At 44.7% G+C, this 26543-nt stretch overlaps 2 protein-coding genes across 4 annotated transcripts in view; both read left to right on the top strand.

The window, feature by feature from the left end:
• Positions 1–7294, top strand: part of slc7a9 (solute carrier family 7 member 9) — a 98112-nt gene extending 90818 nt beyond the window's left edge. For all 3 annotated transcript variants that reach the window (XM_065012502.1, XM_065012501.1, XM_065012500.1), the window contains 3 exons: positions 5279–5428; positions 5739–5913; positions 6380–7294. In XM_065012502.1, the coding sequence (XP_064868574.1) occupies positions 5279–5428; positions 5739–5913; positions 6380–6441 (387 nt within the window). In that variant the 3' untranslated portion in view covers positions 6442–7294. The remainder of the gene's footprint in view (positions 1–5278; positions 5429–5738; positions 5914–6379) is intronic.
• A 5239-nt stretch (positions 7295–12533) lies between these two features.
• On the top strand, positions 12534–23489 carry nudt19 (nudix (nucleoside diphosphate linked moiety X)-type motif 19). Its single transcript, XM_065012499.1, has 3 exons — positions 12534–13436; positions 14159–14366; positions 23107–23489. The coding sequence occupies exons 1-3, from the start codon at positions 12645–12647 to the stop codon at positions 23325–23327; spliced, it is 1221 nt and encodes a 406-aa protein (XP_064868571.1). The 5' UTR covers positions 12534–12644; the 3' UTR covers positions 23328–23489.
• The last annotated feature ends 3054 nt before the right edge of the window (positions 23490–26543 follow it).

The raw sequence follows: 26543 nt of genomic DNA, 5'->3' as shown, positions 1-26543 counted from the left end.
TGCCCCCAGTGGTCTAACCTATAACCTGACCCATCACTTTATACATTATGCCCCCCAGTGACCTAACCTATAACCTGACCCATCACTTTATACATTACTGCCCCCAGTGGTCTAACCTATAACCTGACCCATCACTTTATACATTATGCCCCCCAGTGACCTAACCTATAACCTGACCCATCACTTTTTACATTACTGCCCCCCAGTGGCCTAACCTGACGCATCACTTTATATATTACTGCCCCCCCAGTGACCTAACCTATAACCTGACCCATCACTTTTTACATTACTGCCCCCCAGTGGCCTAACATATGACCTGACCCATCACTTTATACATTACTGCCCTCCAGTGGCCTAACCTATAACCTGACCCATCACTTTTTACATTACTGCCCCCCAGTGGCATAACATATGACCTGACCCATCACTTTATACATTACTGCCCTCCAGTGGCCTAACATATGACCTGACCCATCACTTTATACATTACTGCCCCCCAGTGGCCTAACCTGACCCATCACTTTTTACATTACTGCCCCCCAGTGGCCTAACATATGACCTGACCCATCACTTTATACATTACTGCCCTCCAGTGGCCTAACATATCACCTGACCCATCACTTTTTACATTACTGCCCTCCAGTGGCCTAACATATGACCTGACCCATCACTTTTTACATTACTGCCCCCCAGTGGCCTAACATATGACCTGACCCATCACTTTATACATTACTGCCCCCCAGTGGTCTAACCTATAACCTGACCCATCACTTTATACATTACTGCCCCCAGTGGCCTAACCTATAACCTGACCCATCACTTTATACATTACTGCCCCCCAGTGGTCTAACCTATAACCTGACCCATCACTTTTTACATTACTGCCCCCCAGTGGTCTAACCTATAACCTGACCCATCACTTTTTACATTACTGCCCCCCAGTGGTCTAACCTATAACCTGACCCATCACTTTATACATTACTGCCCCCCAGTGGTCTAACCTATAACCTGACCCATCACTTTATACATTATGCCCCCCAGTGGTCTAACCTATAACCTGACCCATCACTTTTTACATTACTGCCCCCCAGTGGTCTAACCTATAACCTGACCCATCACTTTATACATTACTGCCCCCCAGTGGTCTAACCTATAACCTGACCCATCACTTTATACATTAGGTCCCCCAGTGGTCTAACCAACCTATAACCTGACCCATCACTTTATACATTACTGCCCCCCAGTGGTCTAACCTATAACCTGACCCATCACTTTATACATTACTGCCCCCCAGTGGTCTAACCTATAACCTGACCCATCACTTTATACATTAGGTCCCCCAGTGGTCTAACCAACCTATAACCTGACCCATCACTTTATACATTATGCCCCCCAGTGGTCTAACCTATAACCTGACCCATCACTTTATACATTACTACCCCCCAGTGGTCTAACCTATAACCTGACCCATCACTTTATACATTACTGCCCCCCAGTGGTCTAACCTATAACCTGACCCATCACTTTATACATTACTGCCCCCCAGTGGTCTAACCTATAACCTGACCCATCACTTTATACATTACTGCCCCCCAGTGGTCTAACCAACCTATAACCTGACCCATCACTTTATACATTAGGCCCCCCAGTGGTCTAACCTATAACCTGACCCATCACTTTATACATTAGGCCCCCCAGTGGTCTAACCAACCTATAACCTGACCCATCACTTTATACATTACTGCCCCCCAGTGGTCTAACCTATAACCTGACCCATCACTTTATACATTAGGTCCCCCAGTGGTCTAACCTATAACCTGACCCATCACTTTATATATTACTGCCCCCCAGTGGTCTAACCTATAACCTGACCCATCACTTTATACATTACTGCACCCCAGTGGTCTAACCTATAACCTGACCCATCACTTTATACATTACTGCCCCCCAGTGGTCTAACCTATAACCTGACCCATCACTTTATACATTACTGCCCCCCAGTGGTCTAACCTATAACCTGACCCATCACTTTATACATTACTGCCCCCCAGTGGTCTAACCTATAACCTGACCCATCACTTTATACATTACTGCCCCCCAGTGGTCTAACCTATAACCTGACCCATCACTTTATACATTAGGCCCCCCAGTGGTCTAACCAACCTATAACCTGACCCATCACTTTATACATTACTGCCCCCCAGTGGTCTAACCTATAACCTGACCCATCACTTTATACATTAGCCCCCCTAACCTATAACCTGGTCTAACCAACCTATAACCTGACCCATCACTTTATACATTACTGCCCCCAGTGGTCTAACCTATAACCTGACCCATCACTTTATACATTACTGACCCATCACCCCCAGTGGTCTAACCTATAACCTGACCCATCACTTTATACATTACTGCCCCGCAGTGGTCTAACCTATAACCTGACCCATCACTTTATACATTACTGCCCCCCAGTGGTCTAACCTATAACCTGACCCATCACTTTATACATTAGGTCCCCCAGTGGTCTAACCTATAACCTGACCCATCACTTTATACATTACTGCCCCCCAGTGGTCTAACCTATAACCTGACCCATCACTTTATACATTACTGCCCCCCAGTGGTCTAACCTATAACCTGACCCATCACTTTATACATTACTGCCCTCCAGTGGTCTAACCTATAACCTGACCCATCACTTTATACATTACTGCCCCCCAGTGGCCTAACCTATAACCTGACCCATCACTTTATACATTACTGCCCCCCAGTGGTCTAACCTATAACCTGACCCATCACTTTATACATTACTGCCCCCCAGTGGCCTAACCTATAACCTGACCCATCACTTTATACATTACTGCCCCCCAGTGGCCTAACCTATAACCTGACCCATCACTTTATACATTACATTACTGCCCCCCAGTGGACTAACCTATAACCTGACCCATCACTTTATATTTATCTATACAAGAAGATGATTGATGATCAGTTCATTATTTGAATCAGCTGTGTACCAACACTTTACATATTGCATTTATATTTCTGTTCAGTGTGTATAAGTAAAATACTCTGTCCTCGGTTGCAACACTCACTACTGAGTTCCAAACTGCCTCTAGAAGCAACGTCAGCACAATAACTGTTCGTTGGGAGCTTCATGAAATGGGTTTCCATGGCCGAGCAGCCGCACACAAGCCTTAGAACACCATACGCAATGCCAAGCGTCGGCTGGAGTGGTGTAAAGCTCACCGCTATTGGACTCTGGAGCAGTGGAAATGCGTTCTCTGGAGTGATGAATCATTACCATCTGGCAGCCAGACAGAGGATACTGGAGACACATCAGTTTGTAGCTCACTCGGTGCGGGTTCTACAGGCGATTTCATTACGATTTTGTCTCGTCTAGAAAAAGGATGCTTTTAGTTTCAGAAGAAGCTTGTAAGATATTATAATATATAATTATATATATAATATAATAGACGGAGGTTCTGAGGAAAGTCGTTTTTTAGGTCCAGATGCGAGCGGGTGTTAAGAAGCACAGTTTGGCGGGTCATGTTTCAGAGGATGCATGACTTGAACTTCGAGCCCGTTGAGGAGTTACAGCGATGAGACAAAATCGTAAAATTGGGGGGGGGAAAGGGGTAAATTACAACAACAACAAAACATTAACAAACTTTACCAAACTTTAAGTTAAGTTTTGGAATTATTAGTTAGATTACTCGCTGGTTATTACTGCATTGTCGGAACTAGAAGCACAAGCATTTCACAACACTCGCATTAACTTCAGCTACACATGTGTATGTGACAAATAAATTTGATTTGTTGTCTTGAGATGTTGCTTCAATATATCCACGTATTTTTCTGCCTCATGATGCCATCTATTTTGTGAAGTGCACCAGTCCCTCCAGCAGCAAAGCACCGCCACATGCTGCCACATGATGGTGTTCTTCAGCTTGCAAGCCTCATGGACTGTAATGCTTTGAGAACATTCCAAGCTCTGAAAGACCCATTACCAGGCTCAAAGACACATGTACATTACCAGGCTCAAAGACACATATACATTACCAGGCTCAAAGACACATATACATTACCAGGCTCAAAGACACATATCCATTACCAGGCTCAAAGACACATACACATTACCAGGCTCAAAGACACATGTACATTACCAGGCTCAAAGACACATATACATTACCAGGCTCAAAGACACATATACATTACCAGGCTCAAAGACACATATACATTACCAGGCTCAAAGACACATATACATTACCAGGCTCAAAGACACATATACATGACCAGGCTCAAAGACACATGTACATTACCAGGCTCAAAGACACATGTACATTACCAGGCTCAAAGACACATGTACATTACCAGGCTCAAAGACACATATACATTACCAGGCTCAAAGACACATATACATTACCAGGCTCAAAGACACATATACATTACCAGGCTCAAAGACACATATACATTACCAGGCTCAAAGACACATGTACATTACCAGCCTCAAAGACACATGTACATTACCAGGCTCAAAGACACATATACATTACCAGGCTCAAAGACACATGTACATTACCAGGCTCAAAGACACATATACATGACCAGGCTCAAAGACACATGTACATTACCAGGCTCAAAGACACATGTACATTACCAGGCTCAAAGACATATATACATGACCATTAATCTGTTTTTCTGTATTTACATCTTAGGTCAGCTGGCCTCTGGAGTCCCTTGGGAAATGCAACTACCGAACCATCCTATGATGGGATTTATAAATACATTTCCTGGGCTCCTGAAAGGACTGATCTATCTTTGTAAATATAAACAACTCTTGGAATGCTCATATTCTGAGCCATTTAAAACGTATGGTCCACAGATCTAAATGAACCTGAACAACCTTTTACCTGGAACAGAATATGCAAAAATATGACCTTGACATCATGTAATCCGAACTATCAATTTATCTTAAGTTTGTTCACAGGAAACATTTTTTAAGATTTAATTGGCCCCAACTGTTCACTGTTCACTGAAACATACTGAAATTCCCATATAAGAACGATGTGTCTTAATGTTCTCTGAACTATTTGAGAACATTCCCAATGTCAAACCAGTTGAAGAACGTTCCTAGAACATTACTGAAATTAAATGTAACTGTTTCTACTTTTAGGAAACGTTCTGTTAAAGTAATGAAATACCAAGAAATAAAGTTATTTTTTTCTCAAGTTCCTTAAATGTGCTGCTTCAGTTTACTCTGTTGTTGTGGTTGTAGGGTATTCTGGCCGTATTCTACATTATCCCAGCAGACATCAACACCCTGATCAACTACTTCAGTTTCGCCCTGTGGGCTTTCTACGGCCTCACAGCTCTCGCTCTCATCGTCATGCGCTTCACCAGGAAGGAACTCAAGAGGCCCGTCAAGGTAAGACTAGATTCACATTGCCATCATCCAAGTCCTGTTCATCTCTTGGCTATTGGAAGAACATAGTTACAACTATCATGTTGAGCTCGTGGACGGTCAGTCCTTACATCCATAGATCTGTCTCTACATTTTAGAGTGGTTCCATTTCTCCAGTCACATCCCTCAGCTGGTTACCACCACAAATGTGGTGGTAACCACTTTGATGTTTTCCTGAATCCCAGATTCACTTAAACCTGTTTTTAGAGCAATACTGTCCCAGATCCCTCCTGTGAGACTGACAGGTGGTTATGTCCTGGTTGTCCCCCAACAGTGTCCCATTCCCATAGCAGTGCTGGTGGTGATAGTGTCCTGCTACCTGGTCCTAGCACCGATCATAGACAAGCCAGAGCTGGAGTATCTGTACTGTACCATCTTCATCCTCAGCGGTCTGCTGCTCTACTTCCCCTTCGTTCACCGCAGGTTCAGCTGGACACGCAGGGTCATGAGTGAGTAACTACCCACTGCTCAGAGTTGTTGACACTTGAGTGTTGAGAGAGAGCCTTTATCCCAAAATGGCCGCCTATTCCCTTTGTAGTGCACTAGAAGACAACACTGGCTTGTGTCCCAAAATGGCCCCTTATTCCCTGTGTAGTGCACTACCCTATGGGCCCTGGTGAAAGGTAGTGCACTATAATATAGGGGATAGGGTGCCATTTGGGAAGCAGACACTATTATCTTCTGCAACTTGGGTCTTTGTGTATCAAAATGTTTCATTCCTCAGTGAACGGTAGTAGAGTTCTTCCCCTTTAGATAATTACAGTCATTGTGGAGTTCAACTCAAAGGTCACAGAGCCTATAGATCATGCTGTGATTGAGCTGATGTCACCTTGATTAAAGTTATTTATTTATTATTCACCTTTTAATTAGCCTGATTGGTCCAATCTGACCTTTAACCTCTCACCTCCCCTGCAGGGCCAATCACCATGCACCTCCAGCTGCTGATGGAGGTCGTTCCTCCTGAGAAAAACGAATAGAGGAAGATAATAAACAGCCTAAACTGACTGATGTGGACAAATGTATTTGTGCATCCCAAATGTTACCCTTTTCCCTATGTGGTGCACTACCCCATAGACCCTAGTAAAAAGCAGTGCACTACTTAGGAAATAGGGTGCCATTTGAGACACAGCATTGAAATTAAGGTTCTGTACTGTGTCATAATGAATGTTCTGTCCTGTCTCATAATGAATGTTCTGTACTGTCTCATAATGAAGGTTCTGTACTGTCTCATAATGAATGTTCTGTACTGTGTCATAATGAAGGTTCTGTACTGTGTCATAATGAAGGTACTGTACTGTGTCATAATGAAGGTTCTGTACTGTGTCATAATGAAGGTACTGTACTGTGTCATAATGAACGTTCTGTAACTGTGTCATAATGAATATTCTGTCCTGTCTTATAATGAATGTTCTGTACTGTGTCATAATGAATATTCTGTCCTGTCTTATAATGAATGTTCTGTACTGTGTCATAATGAATATTCTGTCCTGTCTTATAATGAATGTTCTGTACTGTGTCATAATGAATATTCTGTCCTGTCTTATAATGAATGTTCTGTACTGTGTCATAATGAATATTCTGTCCTGTCTTATAATGAATGTTCTGTACTGTGTCATAATGAATATTCTGTCCTGTCTTATAATGAATGTTCTGTACTGTGTCATAATGAACGTTCTGTAACTGTGTCATAATGAAGGTTCTGTACTGTGTCATAATGAAGGTACTGTACTGTGTCATAATGAATGTTCTGTACTGTGTCATAATGAACGTTCTGTAACTGTGTCATAATGAAGGTTCTGTACTGTCTCATAATAAACGTTCTGTCCTGTCTGTCCTGTCTCATAATGAATGTTCTGTACTGTGTCATAATCCTGGAATCCTGTCGGTTTCTCTCCCTTGAGACTATCGCGAATGGAGATGGTCTATATAATGCCCCTCTGTGTTGAAAACTCTGCTTAGGAGGACATATTTGCTTTTAGGACACTGCCAATGTATATTGAAGACACAGAGGCTCTGCTTGGCAGGAGCTGATAATGAAGAAACTGTATCATAATGAAGGTACTGTATCATAATGAAGGTACTGTATCATAATGAGACAGAGGCTCTGCTTAGCAGGAGCTGATAATGAAGGTACTGTATCATAATGAAGGTACTGTATCATAATGAAGGTACTGTATCATAATGAAGGTACTGTATCATAATGAAGATACTGTATCATAATGAGACAGAGACTCTGCTTAGCAGGAACTGATAATGAAGGTACTGTATCATAATGAAGGTACTGTATCATAATGAAGGTACTGTATCATAATGAAGGTACTGTTTCATAATGAAGGTACTGTATCATAATGAGACAGAGGCTCTGCTTAGCAGGAGCTGATAATGAAGAAACTGTATCATAATGAAGGTACTGTATCATAATGAAGGTACTGTATCATAATGAGACAGAGGCTCTGCTTGGCAGGAGCCGATAATGAAGAAACTGTATGATAATGAAGGTACTGTATCATAATGAAGGTACGGTATCATAATGAGACAGAGGCTCTGCTTGGCAGGAGCTGATAATGAAGGTACTGTATCATAATGAAGGTACTGTATCATAATGAAGGTACTGTATCATAATGAGACAGAGGCTCTGCTTGGCAGGAGCTGATAATGAAGGTACTGTATCATAATGAAGGTACTGTATCATAATGAAGAAACTGTATCATAATGAAGGTACTGTTTCATAATGAAGGTACTGTATCATAATGAAGGTACTGTATCATAATGAAGGTACTGTATCATAATGAGACAGACGCTCTGCTTGGCAGGAGCTGATAATGAAGGCACTGTATCATAATGAAGGTACTATATCATAATGAAGGTACTGTATCATAATGAAGGTACTGTATCATAATGAAGGTACTGTATCATAATGAAGGTACTGTATGATAATGAGACAGAGGCTCTGCTTAGCAGGAGCTGATAATGAAGGTACTGTATCATAATGAAGGTACTGTATCATAATGAAGGTACTGTATCATAATGAAGGTACTGTATCATAATGAAGATACTGTATCATAATGAAGGTACTGTATCATAATGAAGGTACTGTATCATAATGAAGGTACTGTTTCATAATGAAGGTACTGTATCATAATGAGACAGAGGCTCTGCTTAGCAGGAGCTGATAATGAAGAAACTGTATCAAATTGAAGGTACTGTATCATAATGAAGGTACTGTATCATAATGAGACAGAGGCTCTGCTTGGCAGGAGCTGATAATGAAGAAACTGTATCATAATGAAGGTACTGTATCATAATGAAGGTACTGTATCATAATGAGACAGAGGCTCTGCTTGGCAGGAGCTGATAATGAAGGTACTGTATCATAATGAAGGTACGGTATCATAATGAAGGTACTGTATCATAATGAAGGTACTGTATCATAATGAAGGTACTGTATCATAATGAGACAGCGGCTCTGCTTGGCAGGAGCTGATAATGAAGGTACTGTATCATAATGAAGGTACTGTATCATAATGAAGATACTGTATCATAATGAAGGTACTGTATGATAATGAGACAGAGGCTCTGCTTAGCAGGAGCTGATAATGAAGGTACTGTATCATAATGAAGGTACTGTATCATAATGAAGATACTGTATCATAATGAAGGTACTGTTTCATAATGAAGGTACTGTATCATAATGAAGGTACTGTATCATAATGAGACAGACGCTCTGCTTGGCAGGAGCTGATAATGAAGGTACTGTATCATAATGAAGGTACTATATCATAATGAAGGTACTGTATCATAATGAAGGTACTGTATCATAATGAAGGTACTGTATCATAATGTAGGTACTGTATCATAATGAAGATACTGTATCATAATGAAGATACTGTATCATAATGAAGGTACTGTATCATAATGAAGATACTGTATCATAATGAGACTGAGGCTCTGCTTGGCAGGTTGGCAGCAGCCGTCTACATGGTCTGGATCCCAAACTAATTGACTGGATATAGGAGGTCAATGGCTGTGTCTCAAATCACACCCTATACCCTAGGGAACGGGGCGCCATCTCAAATCACACCCTATACCCTAGGGAACGGGGCGCCATCTCAAATCACACCCTATGCCCTAGGGAACGGGGCGCCATCTCAAATCACACCCTATGCCCTAGGGAACGGGGCGCCATCTCAAATCACACCCTATACCCTAGGGAACGGGGCGCCATCTCAAATCACACCCTATGCCCTAGGGAACGGGGCGCCATCTCAAATCACACCCTATACCCTAGGGAACGGGGCGCCATCTCAAATCACACCCTATGCCCTAGGGAACGGGGCGCCATTGGGCTGTGTCTCAAATCACACCCTATGCCCTAGGGAACGGGGCGCCATCTCAAATCACACCCTATGCCCTAGGGAACGGGGCACCATCTCAAATCACACCCTATACCCTAGGGAACGGGGAGCCATTGGGCTGTGTCTCAAATCACACCCTATGCCCTAGGGAACGGGGCGCCATCTCAAATCACACCCTATGCCCTAGGGAACGGGGCGCCATCTCAAATCACACCCTATACCCTAGGGAACGGGGCGCCATCTCAAATCACACCCTATGCCCTAGCGAACGGGGCGCCATCTCAAATCACACCCTATGCCCTAGCGAACGGGGCGCCATCTCAAATCACACCCTATGCCCTAGCGAACGGGGCGCCATCTCAAATCACACCCTATGCCCTAGGAAATGGGGCGCCATTGGATGCTTCTCAAATCACACCCTATGCCCTAGGGAACGGGGCGCCATCTCAAATCACACCCTATGCCCTAGGGAACGGGGCGCCATCTCAAATCACACCCTATGCCCTAGGGAACGGGGCGCCATCTCAAATCACACCCTATGCCCTAGGGAATGGGGCGCCATCTCAAATCACACCCTATGCCCTAGGGAACGGGGCGCCATCTCAAATCACACCCTATACCCTAGGGAACGGGGCGCCATCTCAAATCACACCCTATGCCCTAGGAAATGGGGCGCCATTGGATGCTTCTCAAATCACACCCTATGCCCTAGGGAACGGGGCGCCATCTCAAATCACACCCTATGCCCTAGGGAACGGGGCGCCATCTCAAATCACACCCTATGCCCTAGGGAACGGGGCGCCATCTCAAATCACACCCTATGCCCTAGGGAACGGGGCGCCATCTCAAATCACACCCTATGCCCTAGGGAACGGGGTGCCATCTCAAATCACACCCTATGCCCTAGGGAACGGGGCGCCATCTCAAATCACACCCTATACCCTAGGGAACGGGGCGCCATCTCAAATCACACCCTATGCCCTAGCGAACGGGGCGCCATCTCAAATCACACCCTATGCCCTAGCGAACGGGGCGCCATCTCAAATCACACCCTATGCCCTAGCGAACGGGGCGCCATCTCAAATCACACCCTATGCCCTAGGAAATGGGGCGCCATTGGATGCTTCTCAAATCACACCCTATGCCCTAGGGAACGGGGCGCCATCTCAAATCACACCCTATGCCCTAGGGTACGGGGCGCCATCTCAAATCACACCCTATGCCCTAGGGAACGGGGCGCCATCTCAAATCACACCCTATACCCTAGGGAACGGGGCGCCATCTCAAATCACACCCTATGCCCTAGGGAACGGGGCGCCATCTCAAATCACACCCTATACCCTAGGGAACGGGGAGCCATTGGGCTGTGTCTCAAATCACACCCTATGCCCTAGGGAACGGGGCGCCATCTCAAATCACACCCTATGCCCTAGGGAACGGGGCGCCATCTCAAATCACACCCTATGCCCTAGGGAACGGGGCGCCATCTCAAATCACACCCTATACCCTAGGGAACGGGGCGCCATCTCAAATCACACCCTATGCCCTAGGGAACGGGGCGCCATCTCAAATCACACCCTATACCCTAGGGAACGGGAGCCATTGGGCTGTGTCTCAAATCACACCCTATGCCCTAGGGAACGGGCGCCATCTCAAATCACACCCTATGCCCTAGGGAACGGGGCGCCATCTCAAATCACACCCTATGCCCTAGGGAACGGGGCGCCATCTCAAATCACACCCTATACCCTAGGGAACGGGGCGCCATCTCAAATCACACCCTATGCCCTAGGGAACGGGGCACCATCTCAAATCACACCCTATACCCTAGGGAACGGGGAGCCATTGGGCTGTGTCTCAAATCACACCCTATGCCCTAGGGAACGGGGCGCCATCTCAAATCACACCCTATACCCTAGGGAACGGGGCGCCATCTCAAATCACACCCTATACCCTAGGGAACGGGGCGCCATCTCAAATCACACCCTATACCCTAGGGAACGGGGAGCCATTGGGCTGTGTCTCAAATCACACCCTATGCCCTAGGGAACGGGGAGCCATTGGAGACGCTGACGATATGCTGTTCTTGTACATGACTAGAGAGAACATAAGAGACCACAATGATGTCATATTTTTTTACTTTTTATTTGCCCTCGACATTGTTTAAAATCCCTCATGTTTGCGCTGTTCAAGCACTTCTATATTATCTATGGTTTTAATAGTTATTTGACAAGTTAAAAGACATATTTGTCCCTTGTTGTCTTCTATCTCGTCCACCAGCTGAACCTGGGGACACGGTTCATCTTATACTGCCTACTGTGTGATGTATTCCTGTCACTCTAAACTGAATGTAGATTTTATAATACTGAATTCAACAGTTTCAAAACCTCTTCTCCTCTCTGAGTTGAAAAGTAGATAGTGAGTTGTGTTTGTGAATAAAACAGTTTACCCTTCAATTGTAATTCAATCCCACAAATCAATTCATTTGTCATCTTATAAAACGTTTACAGTATCTGTTTGCCCAAAAAATACTAACCACAAACATTAAAAAAATACTAACCACAAACAATCACTTTCCTGAACTCGAACCTTCACCCACTTTAATCAGCATCATGAACTGCGTTGATATAGGCTATGGTAAGATCAGTCATCCACAACAGTAGGTGGCGTAGTAACAGAAGACACCGGAAACACGGTTCTTCTTCTACGCCCTTGACCTTCCTGCTCGTATGACGACACATCAACACAATAACATTTGACGTTGGTGTTGTGGACTTTGCTTCAGAATAACACTATTGGAAATGAGAGAATAAAACGACCTAAAGATGAATACGGCTCTGAGACACTGGAAGGAGGCCGCGACGGTCATACTAGCTGCTGGTACGAGGCATAAACTCCCTGTAGATAGTTTGACAAGATGTGTCGATAAAGGCACCTCTGCACCTGCGATCAGTGAGCACTCCAACTTGCCCGACAGGTTAGCCTTCGACTATGAAGTGTTGTTGTTGAAACGAAGCGGTACGAGTGGTTTCATGCCGAATGCTTATGTCTTTCCCGGCGGTCTGGTGGATCCGTCAGATTTCTCAAGTGAATGGCTTGATCTTTTTCAATCTTTTCGGCGCTCACCGAATTTTGGACTGGGATTTGTGAAACAGCCGCCGGAGACGAGACCTCCCATCTTCGCCACCGACAGGAAGAAACTGGGTTCTCTCGTTCCAGGTGACGTCGCATTTAGAATCTGTGCAGTGAGGGAAACGTTCGAGGAGTCCGGTGTACTTCTAGTCGTGCCAAAAGAGGAAGAGAGTACTTTATTTAACAGCATCGAGAACAACCGATACAGTCAATCCGAATTAACCAGAATAACTGATCTCTGTGACAAGAGTGAATTGGCTAAATGGAGAGTGCTGGTAAACGAGAACCCTTCTAACTTCATCAGAATGTGTAGGGAGCTGGAGTGTCTACCTAACATCTGGGCTCTGCATGAGTGGGGCAACTGGCTGACCCCTACTGGTGTGTACGGGAAACAGAGGAGGTACGACACGGCCTTCTACATGTGCTGCTTGCAAGAAACACCACCTCACACCCTACAAGACCAGAAGGAAATTGTGCACTTTAAGGTGATACCATAGCTTAGTAAGGTGAACGTGTATGTTATTGTTGTGTTCAAAGGTTTAAGTGACTATATTCATTCATGATGTCTTTATCAGTTCATAATATTGTTGTAAACTGTTCATTTGATCTTAGTCTAACCTAAACCCCTCTCTCTCCTTCCCTCTCTCTCTCCTCCCCTCTCCTCTCTCTCTCTCTCCTCCCCTCTCTCTCTCCTCCCTCTCTCTCCTCCCTCTCTCCCTCTCTCTCCCTCTCTCTCTCCTCCCCTCTCTCTCCTTCCTCTCTCTCTCCTCCTCCTCTCCCCTCTCTCTCTCCTTCCTCTCTCTCCTCCCTCTCTCTCTCCTCCCCCTCTCTCCTCCTCTCCCCTCTCTCTCTCTCTCCTCCTCCTCTCCTCTCCCTCTCTCTCCTCCCCTCCCTCTCCTCTCCTCCCCTCCCTCTCCTCCTCTCCTCCCCTCTCTCTCCCCTCCCTCTCCCCCTCTCCTCCTCCCCTCTCCTCCTCCCTCCCTCTCTCTCTCCTCTCTCTCTCCCCTCCCCTCCCCTCTCTCCTCCCCTCCTCTCTCTCTCCTCCTCTCTCTCCTCTCCTCTCTCTCTCCTCCCCTCCTCCCCCTCCCTCTCTCTCTCCTCCTCTCCCCTCTCTTTCCTCCCCCTCCCCTCTCCCTCTCTTCCTCTGTCTCTCCTCCCCTCTCCCTCTCTCTCTCCTCCCCTCACCCTCTCGTCTCCCCTCTCTCAGTGGTCCACTCCCCCAGAGATCCTCCACAGTTACCAGGCCAGAGAGATGTGGATAGCCCCTCCACAGTTCTATGATCTCAGCCGTATGTGCCGGTTCCCCTCCCTGCAGAACCTCCACAGCTTCTCCAGACAGAGAGCTTCAGAGGGCTGTGAACAGTGGCTCCCTGTCCGCATGGTGTCAGACAGCTACTACATATCACTCCTCCCAGGTTAGTGTTTACATGAAGGGTCTGGTTACTACATATCACTCCTCCCAGGTTAGTGTTTATATTTACATGAAGGGTCTGGTTACTACATATCCTCCTCCCAGGTTAGTGTTTACATGAAGGGTCTGATTACTACATATCACTCCTCCCAGGTTAGTGTTTATAATTACATGAAGGGTCTGATTACTACATATCACTCCTCCCAGGTTAGTGTTTACATGAAGGCTCTGATTACTACATATCACTCCTCCCAGGTTAGAGTTTACATGAAGGGTCTGGTTACTACATATCACTCCTCCCAGGTTAGAGTTTATATTTACATGAAGGGTCTGATTACTACATATCACTCCTCCCAGGTTAGAGTTTATAATTACATGAAGGGTCTGATTACTACATATCACTCCTCCCAGGTTAGTGTTTACATGAAGGGTCTGGTTACTACATATCACTCCTCCCAGGTTAGAGTTTACATGAAGGGTCTGATTACTACATATCACTCCTCCCAGGTTAGTGTTTACATGAAGGGTCTGGTTACTACATATCACTCCTCCCAGGTTAGAGTTTACATGAAGGGTCTGATTACTACATATCACTCCTCCCAGGTTTTGAAGGGCCTGTTTCCCAGGTTATTTACATGAAGGGTCTGATTACTACATATCACTCCTCCCAGGTTAGAGTTTACATGAAGGGTCTGATTACTACATATCACTCCTCCCAGGTTAGTGTTTACATGAAGGGTCTGATTACTACATATCACTCCTCCCAGGTTAGAGTTTACATGAAGGGTCTGATTACTACATATCACTCCTCCCAGGTTAGTGTTTATATTTACATGAAGGGTCTGATTACTACATATCACTCCTCCCAGGTTAGTGTTTACATGAAGGGTCTGATTACTACATATCACTCCTCCCAGGTTAGAGTTTACATGAAGGGTCTGATTACTACATATCACTCCTCCCAGGTTAGTGTTTACATGAAGGGTCTGATTACTACATATCACTCCTCCCAGGTTAGAGTTTACATGAAGGGTCTGATTACTACATATCACTCCTCCCAGGTTAGAGTTTACATGAAGGGTCTGATTACTACATATCACTCCTCCCAGGTTAGTGTTTACATGAAGGGTCTGATTACTACATATCACTCCTCCCAGGTTAGTGTTTACATGAAGGGTCTGATTACTACATATCACTCCTCCCAGGTTAGAGTTTACATGAAGGGTCTGATTACTACATATCACTCCTCCCAGGTTAGTGTTTACATGAAGGGTCTGATTACTACATATCACTCCTCCCAGGTTAGAGTTTATAATTACATGAAGGGTCTGATTACTACATATCACTCCTCCCAGGTTAGAGTTTATAATTACATGAAGGGTCTGATTACTACATATCACTCCTCCCAGGTTAGAGTTTATATTTACATGAAGGGTCTGATTACTACATATCACTCCTCCCAGGTTAGAGTTTATATTTACATGAAGGGTCTGATTACTACATATCACTCCTCCCAGGTTAGAGTTTACATGAAGGGTCTGATTACTACATATCACTCCTCCCAGGTTAGAGTTTACATGAAGGGTCTGATTACTACATATCACTCCTCCCAGGTTAGAGTTTACATGAAGGGTCTGATTACTACATATCACTCCTCCCAGGTTAGTGTTTACATGAAGGGTCTGATTACTACATATCACTCCTCCCAGGTTAGAGTTTATATTTACATGAAGGGTCTGATTACTACATATCACTCCTCCCAGGTTAGAGTTTATAATTACATGAAGGGTCTGATTACTACATATCACTCCTCCCAGGTTAGAGTTTATATTTACATGAAGGGTCTGATTACTACATATCACTCCTCCCAGGTTAGAGTTTACATGAAGGGTCTGATTACTACATATCACTCCTCCCAGGTTAGAGTTTACATGAAGGGTCTGATTACTACATATCACTCCTCCCAGGTTAGAGTTTACATGAAGGGCCTGATTACTACATATCACTCCTCCCAGGTTAGTGTTTACATGAAGGGTCTGATTACTACATATCACTCCTCCCAGGTTAGAGTTTACATGAAGGGTCTGATTACTACATATCACTCCTCCCAGGTTAGAGTTTATAATTACATGAAGGGTCTGATTACTACATATCACTCCTCCCAGGTTAGTGTTTATATTTACATGAAGGGTCTGATTACTACATATCACTCCTCCCAGGTTAGAGTTTACATGAAGGGTCTGATTACTACATATCACTCCTCCCAGGTTAGAGTTTACATGAAGGGTCTGATTACTACATATCACTCCTCCCAGGTTAGTGTTTACATGAAGGGTCTGATTACTACATATCACTCCTCCCAGGTTAGTGTTTACATGAAGGGTCTGATTACTACATATCACTCCTCCCAGGTTAGTGTTTATATTTACATGAAGGGTCTGATTACTACATATCACTCCTCCCAGGTTAGAGTTTACATGAAGGGTCTGATTACTACATATCACTCCTCCCAGGTTAGTGTTTATAATTACATGAAGGGTCTGATTACTACATATCACTCCTCCCAGGTTAGTGTTTATATTTACATGAAGGGTCTGATTACTACATATCACTCCTCCCAGGTTAGAGTTTACATGAAGGGTCTGATTACTACATATCACTCCTCCCAGGTTAGTGTTTACATGAAGGGTCTGATTACTACATATCACTCCTCCCAGGTTAGAGTTTACATGAAGGGTCTGGTTACTACATATCACTCCTCCCAGGTTAGTGTTTACATGAAGGGTCTGATTACTACATATCACTCCTCCCAGGTTAGAGTTTACATGAAGGGTCTGATTACTACATATCACTCCTCCCAGGTTAGTGTTTACATGAAGGGTCTGATTACTACATATCACTCCTCCCAGGTTAGAGTTTATATTTACATGAAGGGTCTGATTACTACATATCACTCCTCCCAGGTTAGTGTTTACATGAAGGGTCTGATTACTACATATCACTCCTCCCAGGTTAGTGTTTACATGAAGGGTCTGATTACTACATATCACTCCTCCCAGGTTAGAGTTTATATTTACATGAAGGGTCTGATTACTACATATCACTCCTCCCAGGTTAGTGTTTACATGAAGGGTCTGATTACTACATATCACTCCTCCCAGGTTAGTGTTTATATTTACATGAAGGGTCTGATTACTACATATCACTCCTCCCAGGTTAGAGTTTACATGAAGGGTCTGATTACTACATATCACTCCTCCCAGGTTAGTGTTTATATTTACATGAAGGGTCTGATTACTACATATCACTCCTCCCAGGTTAGTGTTTACATGAAGGGTCTGATTACTACATATCACTCCTCCCAGGTTAGAGTTTACATGAAGGGTCTGATTACTACATATCACTCCTCCCAGGTTAGAGTTTATAATTACATGAAGGGTCTGATTACTACATATCACTCCTCCCAGGTTAGTGTTTACATGAAGGGTCTGATTACTACATATCACTCCTCCCAGGTTAGTGTTTACATGAAGGGCCTGATTACTACATATCACTCCTCCCAGGTTAGTGTTTACATGAAGGGTCTGATTACTACATATCACTCCTCCCAGGTTAGAGTTTACATGAAGGGTCTGATTACTACATATCACTCCTCCCAGGTTAGAGTTTACATGAAGGGTCTGATTACTACATATCACTCCTCCCAGGTTAGTGTTTACATGAAGGGTCTGGTTACTACATATCACTCCTCCCAGGTTAGTGTTTATAATTACATGAAGGGTCTGATTACTACATATCACTCCTCCCAGGTTAGTGTTTATAATTACATGAAGGGTCTGATTACTACATATCACTCCTCCCAGGTTAGAGTTTATATTTACATGAAGGGTCTGATTACTACATATCACTCCTCCCAGGTTAGAGTTTACATGAAGGGTCTGATTACTACATATCACTCCTCCCAGGTTAGTGTTTACATGAAGGGTCTGATTACTACATATCACTCCTCCCAGGTTAGAGTTTATAATTACATGAAGGGTCTGATTACTACATATCACTCCTCCCAGGTTAGAGTTTACATGAAGGGTCTGATTACTACATATCACTCCTCCCAGGTTAGAGTTTACATGAAGGGTCTGATTACTACATATCACTCCTCCCAGGTTAGTGTTTATATTTACATGAAGGGTCTGATTACTACATATCACTCCTCCCAGGTTAGTGTTTACATGAAGGGTCTGATTACTACATATCACTCCTCCCAGGTTAGTGTTTACATGAAGGGTCTGATTACTACATATCACTCCTCCCAGGTTAGTGTTTACATGAAGGGTCTGATTACTACATATCACTCCTCCCAGGTTAGAGTTTACATGAAGGGTCTGATTACTACATATCACTCCTCCCAGGTTAGTGTTTATATTTACATGAAGGGTCTGATTACTACATATCACTCCTCCCAGGTTAGTGTTTATATTTACATGAAGGGTCTGATTACTACATATCACTCCTCCCAGGTTAGAGTTTATAATTACATGAAGGGTCTGATTACTACATATCACTCCTCCCAGGTTAGAGTTTATATTTACATGAAGGGTCTGATTACTACATATCACTCCTCCCAGGTTAGAGTTTACATGAAGGGTCTGGTTACTACATATCACTCCTCCCAGGTTAGAGTTTATATTTACATGAAGGGTCTGATTACTACATATCACTCCTCCCAGGTTAGAGTTTATATTTACATGAAGGGTCTGATTACTACATATCACTCCTCCCAGGTTAGTGTTTACATGAAGGGTCTGATTACTACATATCACTCCTCCCAGGTTAGTGTTTACATGAAGGGTCTGATTACTACATATCACTCCTCCCAGGTTAGAGTTTACATTTACATGAAGGGTCTGATTACTACATATCACTCCTCCCAGGTTAGAGTTTACATGAAGGGTCTGATTACTACATATCACTCCTCCCAGGTTAGTGTTTACATGAAGGGTCTGATTACTACATATCCCTCCTCCCAGGTTAGAGTTTATATGAAGGGTCTGATTACTACATATCCCTCCTCCCAGGTTAGTGTTTATATTTACATGAAGGGTCTGATTACTACATATCAGTCCTCCCAGGTTAGAGTTTACATGAAGGGTCTGATTACTACATATCACTCCTCCCAGGTTAGTGTTTACATGAAGGGTCTGGTTACTACATATCACTCCTCCCAGGTTAGAGTTTATATTTACATGAAGGGTCTGATTACTACATATCACTCCTCCCAGGTTAGAGTTTACATGAAGGGTCTGATTACTACATATCACTCCTCCCAGGTTAGAGTTTACATGAAGGGTCTGATTACTACATATCACTCCTCCCAGGTTAGAGTTTATAATTACATGAAGGGTCTGATTACTACATATCACTCCTCCCAGGTTAGTGTTTACATGAAGGGTCTGATTACTACATATCACTCCTCCCAGGTTAGAGTTTATATTTACATGAAGGGTCTGATTACTACATATCACTCCTCCCAGGTTAGTGTTTACATGAAGGGCCTGATTACTACATATCACTCCTCCCAGGTTAGAGTTTATATTTACATGAAGGGTCTGATTACTACATATCACTCCTCCCAGGTTAGAGTTTATAATTACATGAAGGGTCTGATTACTACATATCAGTCCTCCCAGGTTAGAGTTTACATGAAGGGTCTGATTACTACATATCACTCCTCCCAGGTTAGAGTTTACATGAAGGGTCTGATTACTACATATCACTCCTCCCAGGTTAGAGTTTACATGAAGGGTCTGGTTACTACATATCACTCCTCCCAGGTTAGAGTTTACATGAAGGGCCTGATTACTACATATCACTCCTCCCAGGTTAGTGTTTACATGAAGGGTCTGATTACTACATATCACTCCTCCCAGGTTAGAGTTTACATGAAGGGTCTGATTACTACATATCACTCCTCCCAGGTTAGTGTTTACATGAAGGGTCTGGTTACTACATATCACTCCTCCCAGGTTAGTGTTTACATGAAGGGTCTGATTACTACATATCACTCCTCCCAGGTTAGAGTTTACATGAAGGGTCTGATTACTACATATCACTCCTCCCAGGTTAGAGTTTACATGAAGGGTCTGATTACTACATATCACTCCTCCCAGGTTAGAGTTTATATTTACATGAAGGGTCTGATTACTACATATCACTCCTCCCAGGTTAGAGTTTACATGAAGGGTCTGATTACTACATATCACTCCTCCCAGGTTAGTGTTTATATTTACATGAAGGGTCTGATTACTACATATCACTCCTCCCAGGTTAGTGTTTATATTTACATGAAGGGTCTGATTACTACATATCACTCCTCCCAGGTTAGAGTTTATAATTACATGAAGGGTCTGATTACTACATATCACTCCTCTCAGGTTAGTGTTTACATGAAGGGTCTGATTACTACATATCACTCCTCCCAGGTTAGAGTAAACATTTACTTAATTCAGAGCATTGTCAGATTGTCCATTCGTGAATTCAGGGCCTTCCGCTCTCAGAGAGTTCAGAGGGCCTGGACTCTCTGGCCGAGGAGTAGGGTTGAACCGAGCGTTCTGACCTAACAGCAGTCAAGCCCCCAAGCTAACTGGCTATCTTTGGCTTGCTTGCTAGCATCTTCCAGACCATTTTACTGGCCCTGGCAGAGCTGGTTAGGCAGTTTTCATGTTATCCAGAGCATTGGTGACTGCAACTGTGCTGCTGGCAACAAATTAATTACGATTTTCTTTCCAACGTGCCCTTTATCAGTCATCTAGTGCCCTTTATCCACGTCATCTAGTGTCCTTTATCAGTCATCTAGTGCCCTTTATCAGTCATCTAGTGCCCTTTATCAGTCATCTAGTGCCCTTTATCAGTCATCTAGTGCCCTTTATCCACGTCATCTAGTGCCCTTTATCAGTCATCTAGTGCCCTTTATCAGTCATCTAGTGTCCTTTATCCACGTCATCTAGTGCCCTTTATCAGTCATCTAGTGCCCTTTATCAGTCATCTAGTGCCCTTTATCCACGTCATCTAGTGCCCTTTATCAGTCATCTAGTGCCCTTTATCAGTCATCTAGTGCCCTTTATCAGTCATCTAGTGCCCTTTATCAGTCATCTAGTGCCCTTTATCCACGTCATCTAGTGTCCTTTATCAGTCATCTAGTGCCCTTTATCCACGTCATCTAGTGCCCTTTATCAGTCATCTAGTGCCCTTTATCAGTCATCTAGTGCCCTTTATCCACGTCATCTAGTGCCCTTTATCCACGTCATCTATTGCCCTTTATCAGTCATCTAGTGCCCTTTATCAGTCATCTAGTGCCCTTTATCAGTCATCTAGTGCCCTTTATCAGTCATCTAGTGCCCTTTATCAGTCATCTAGTGTCCTTTATCAGTCATCTAGTGCCCTTTATCCACGTCATCTAGTGCCCTTTATCAGTCATCTAGTGCCCTTTATCCACGTCATCTAGTGCCCTTTATCCACGTCATCTAGTGCCCTTTATCCACGTCATCTAGTGCCCTTTATCAGTCATCTAGTGCCCTTTATCAGTCATCTAGTGCCCTTTATCCACGTCATCTAGTGCCCTTTATCAGTCATCTAGTGCCCTTTATCCACGTCATCTAGTGCCCTTTTTCAGTCATCTAGTGCCCTTTATCAGTCATCTAGTGCCCTTTATCAGTCATCTAGTGCCCTTTATCAGTCATCTAGTGCCCTTTATCCACGTCATCTAGTGCCCTTTATCCACGTCATCTAGTGTCCTTTATCAGTCATCTAGTGCCCTTTATCCACGTCATCTAGTGCCCTTTATCAGTCATCTAGTGCCCTTTATCAGTCATCTAGTGCCCTTTATCAGTCATCTAGTGTCCTTTATCCACGTCATCTAGTGCCCTTTATCAGTCATCTAGTGCCCTTTATCAGTCATCTAGTGCCCTTTATCAGTCATCTAGTGCCCTTTATCCACGTCATCTAGTGCCCTTTATCAGTCATCTAGTGCCCTTTATCAGTCATCTAGTGCCCTTTATCAGTCATCTAGTGCCCTTTATCCACGTCATCTAGTGTCCTTTATCAGTCATCTAGTGCCCTTTATCAGTCATCTAGTGCCCTTTATCCACGTCATCTAGTGCCCTTTATCCACGTCATCTAGTGTCCTTTATCAGTCATCTAGTGCCCTTTATCAGTCATCTAGTGTCCTTTATCCACGTCATCTAGTGCCCTTTATCCACGTCATCTAGTGCCCTTTATCCACGTCATCTAGTGTCCTTTATCCACGTCATCTAGTGCCCTTTATCCACGTCATCTAGTGTCCTTTATCAGTCATCTAGTGCCCTTTATCCACGTCATCTAGTGTCCTTTATCAGTCATCTAGTGTCCTTTATCAGTCATCTAGTGCCCTTTATCAGTCATTTAGTGCCCTTTATCAGTCATCTAGTGCCCTTTTGACTTCATGGAGAGAGATTTGGGCTCTAAGCCGACTTCTTCAGTTGAGAGAAAAGGAGATCTTTAGGTTTTTTAATTGTTTTTTTGTTTGTTATATTATTCACTCGGTGAATTTAGGGGTTTTTCTTCTCATGTTGAAGTCAAAACTGTCAATCTGATTTGATATTGTTACTGCCAGATGATCATTTTACTGTTTAACGTGTGTGTGTGTGTGTGTGTGTGTGTGTGTGTGTGTGTGTGTGTGTGTGTGTGTGTGTGTCTCCTTCTCTTACCAGGTGACGAGATGTACCCAGAGGAGGTGTCGTGCCAGATGGATGTGACCCTGAACACAGACCAGAGCCTTAATGAGCTTCATCAGGGCTGTTCAGCACTGCACCGTATCGTAGCCTTGGACCCCTACACCGCTGCTGCTGTCGTCACCATCACACCCAGATACAACCACCTGCTGCCCTTCACACGGTCCAGCCTGAGAACCGGCACCAGCAGTCAGCTCTGAGAGACGGGTTGACACTCAAATGGCACCCAATTACCTTTCAGCAGAGATACACAAACTACTGGTCAAAAGTAGTGCACTATATAGGGAATAGGGTCCTATAGGGCTCTGGTCTAAAGTAGTGCACTATATAGTGAATAGGGTCCTATAGGGCTCTGGTCTAAAGTAGAATAGGGTCCTATAGGGCTCTGGTCTAAAGTAGTGCACTATATAGGGAATAGGGTCCTATAGGGCTCTGGTCTAAAGTAGTACCACTATATAGGGAATAGGGTCCTATAGGGCTCTGGTCTAAAGTAGTGCACTATATAGGGAATAGGGTCCTATAGGGCTCTGGTCTAAAGTAGTGCACTATATAGGGAATAGGGTGCCATTTTGTGCTGTACAGGCCTGCTGCTAAGGTCTTGCTGCTGATTTTGGACGGTTTAGGTCGTCATTGTAAATAAGAATTTGTTCTTAACTGACTTACCTAGTTAATACAAAGGTTAACTAAAAAAATGTATTAAATTCTGGATCTTGTTTTCAAATACCTCTCAATGTATTATTTCTGTCCATAATTGTACAGATGTATTTAATCAGTGTGTTTTTTTTGTAATGAAACATTCATTAGAACTATCACACCATTAACCACTGAGTCTACAAAACATTAAGAACACCTGCTCTTTCCATGACAGACTGACCAGGTGAGTCCAGGTGAAAGTCATTTAATGCCACCTGTTAAATCCACTTCGATCCGTGTAGATGACGACGACGAGGAGGCGACGGGTTAAACAAGGATTTTCAAGCCTTGACAATTGAGACATGGATTGTGTGTGTGTGTGTGTGTGTGCCATTCAGAGGGTGAATGGGCAAGGCAACATATTGAATGCCTTTGAACAGGGTGTGGTAGTATGCCAGGTGCACCGGTTTGACTGTGTCAAGAACTGCAAAGCTGCTGGGTTTTTCATGCTCAACAGTGACCTGTGTGTATCAAGAATTGCCCACCACCCAAAGGACATCCAGCCGACTTGACACAACTGTGGGAAGCATTGTAGATTACATGGGCCAGCATCCCTGTGGAACGCTCTTGACACAATTCCAGTCCATGCCTGACACGTTGAGGCCTGACCCACTGAGGCTGTTCTGTCACATTGAGGCTGTTCTGACACATTGAGGCTGTTCCGACACATTGAGGCTGTTCTGACACATTGAGGCCTGACCCACTGTGGCTGTTCTGAACCACTGAGGCTGTTCTGACACATTGAGGCTGTTCTGACCCACTGTGGCTGTTCTGACCCACTGTGGCTGTTCTGTCACATTGAGGCTGTTCTGACCCACTGAGGCTGTTCTGACACATTGAGGCTGTTCTGACCCATTGAGGCTGTTCTGTCACATTGAGGCTGTTCCGACCCGTTGAGACTGTTCTGACCCGTTGAGGCTGTTCTGACCCGTTGAGGCTGTTCTGACCCGTTGAGGCTGTTCTGACCCACTGAGGCTGTTCTGACCCACTGAGGCTGTTCTGACCCGTTGAGGCTGTTCTGACCCGTTGAGGCTGTTCTGACCCACTGAGGCTTTCTGACCCACTGAGGCTGTTCTGACCCACTGAGGCTGTTCTGACACATTGAGGCTGTTCTGATACATTGAGGCTGTTCTGACACATTGAGGCCTGACCCACTGAGGCTGTTCTGACCCGTTGAGGCTGTTCTGACACATTGAGGCTGTTCTGACCCACTGAGGCTGTTCTGACCCATTGAGGCTGTTCTGACCCGTCCGACACGTTGAGGCCTGACCCGTTGAGGCTGTCCTGACCCGTTGAGGCTGTCCTGACCCACTGAGGCTGTTCCGACCCACTGAGGCTGTTCTGACCCGTTGAGGCTGTTCTGACACATTGAGGCTGTTCTGACCCGTCCGACACATTGAGGCCTGACCCACTGAGGCTGTTCCGACCCACTGAGGCTGTTCCGACCCACTGAGGCTGTTCTGACCCGTTGAGGCTGTTCCGACCCGTTGAGGCTGTTCTGACCCGTTGAGGCTGTTCTGACCCGTTGAGGCTGTTCCGACCCACTGAGGCTGTTCTGACACATTGAGGCTGTTCCGACCCACTGAGGCTGTTCTGACACACTGAGGCTGTTCTGACCCATTGAGGCTGTTCTGACCCATTGAGGCTGTTCTGACACATTGAGGCTGTTCTGACCCGTTGAGGCTGTTCTGTCACATTGAGGCTGTTCTGACCCGTTGAGGCTGTTCTGTCACATTGAGGCTGTTCTGACATGTTGAGGCTGTTCTGACCCATTGAGGCTGTTCTGACCCATTGAGGCTGTTCTGACCCATTGAGGCTGTTCTGACATGTTGAGGCTGTTCTGACCCATTGAGGCTGTTCTGACATGTTGAGGCTGTTCTGACCCGTTGAGGCTGTTCTGACCCGTTGAGGCTGTTCTGACCCATTGAGGCTGTTCTGACATGTTGAGGCTGTTCTGACATGTTGAGGCTGTTCTGACCCGTTGAGGCTGTTCTGACATGTTGAGGCTGTTCTGACCCATTGAGGCTGTTCTGACACATTGAGGCTGTTCTGACCCGTTGAGGCTGTTCTGTCACATTGAGGCTGTTCTGATACATTGAGGCTGTTCTGACACATTGAGGCCTGACCCACTGAGGCTGTTCTGACCCGTTGAGGCTGTTCTGACACATTGAGGCTGTTCTGACCCACTGAGGCTGTTCTGTCACATTGAGGCTGTTCTGTCACATTGAGGCTGTTCTGACACATTGAGGCTGTTCTGACACATTGAGGCTGTTCTGACACGTTGAGGCTGTTCTGACCCACTGAGGCTGTTCTGATCCACTGAGGCTGTTCTGACCCACTGTGGCTGTTCCGACCCGTTGAGGCTGTTCTGACCCGTTGAGGCTGTTCTGACCCGTTGAGGCTGTTCTGACCCACTGAGGCGGCTGTTCTGACCCGTTGAGGCTGTTCTGACCCGTTGAGGCTGTTCTGACCCACTGTGGCTGTTCTGACACGTTGAGGCTGTTCTGACACATTGAGGCTGTTCTGATACATTGAGGCTGTTCTGACACATTGAGGCCTGACCCACTGAGGCTGTTCTGACCCGTTGAGGCTGTTCTGACCCGTTGAGTCTGTCCTGACCCACTGAGGCTGTTCCGACCCACTGAGGCTGTTCTGACCCGTTGAGGCTGTTCTGACACATTGAGGCTGTTCTGACCCGTCCGACACATTGAAGCTGTTCTGAC

The sequence above is a fragment of the Oncorhynchus nerka genome, linkage group LG27 (assembly GCF_034236695.1).
Source record: "Oncorhynchus nerka isolate Pitt River linkage group LG27, Oner_Uvic_2.0, whole genome shotgun sequence".
NCBI classification, from domain to species: Eukaryota; Metazoa; Chordata; class Actinopteri; order Salmoniformes; family Salmonidae; genus Oncorhynchus; species Oncorhynchus nerka.
This window is presented reverse-complemented; position numbering and strand designations above follow the sequence as displayed.

Bases quoted from the DNA above. Each gene is read 5' to 3' on its own strand.
- nudt19 (XM_065012499.1), top strand. From the start codon at position 12,645: ATGAATACGGCTCTGAGACACTGGAAGGAGGCCGCGACGGTCATACTA. The intron at 13,437-14,158 runs GTGATACCATAG...CCCCTCTCTCAG, and splicing joins AGGAAATTGTGCACTTTAAG to TGGTCCACTCCCCCAGAGAT. The intron at 14,367-23,106 runs GTTAGTGTTTAC...TTCTCTTACCAG, and splicing joins CTACATATCACTCCTCCCAG to GTGACGAGATGTACCCAGAG.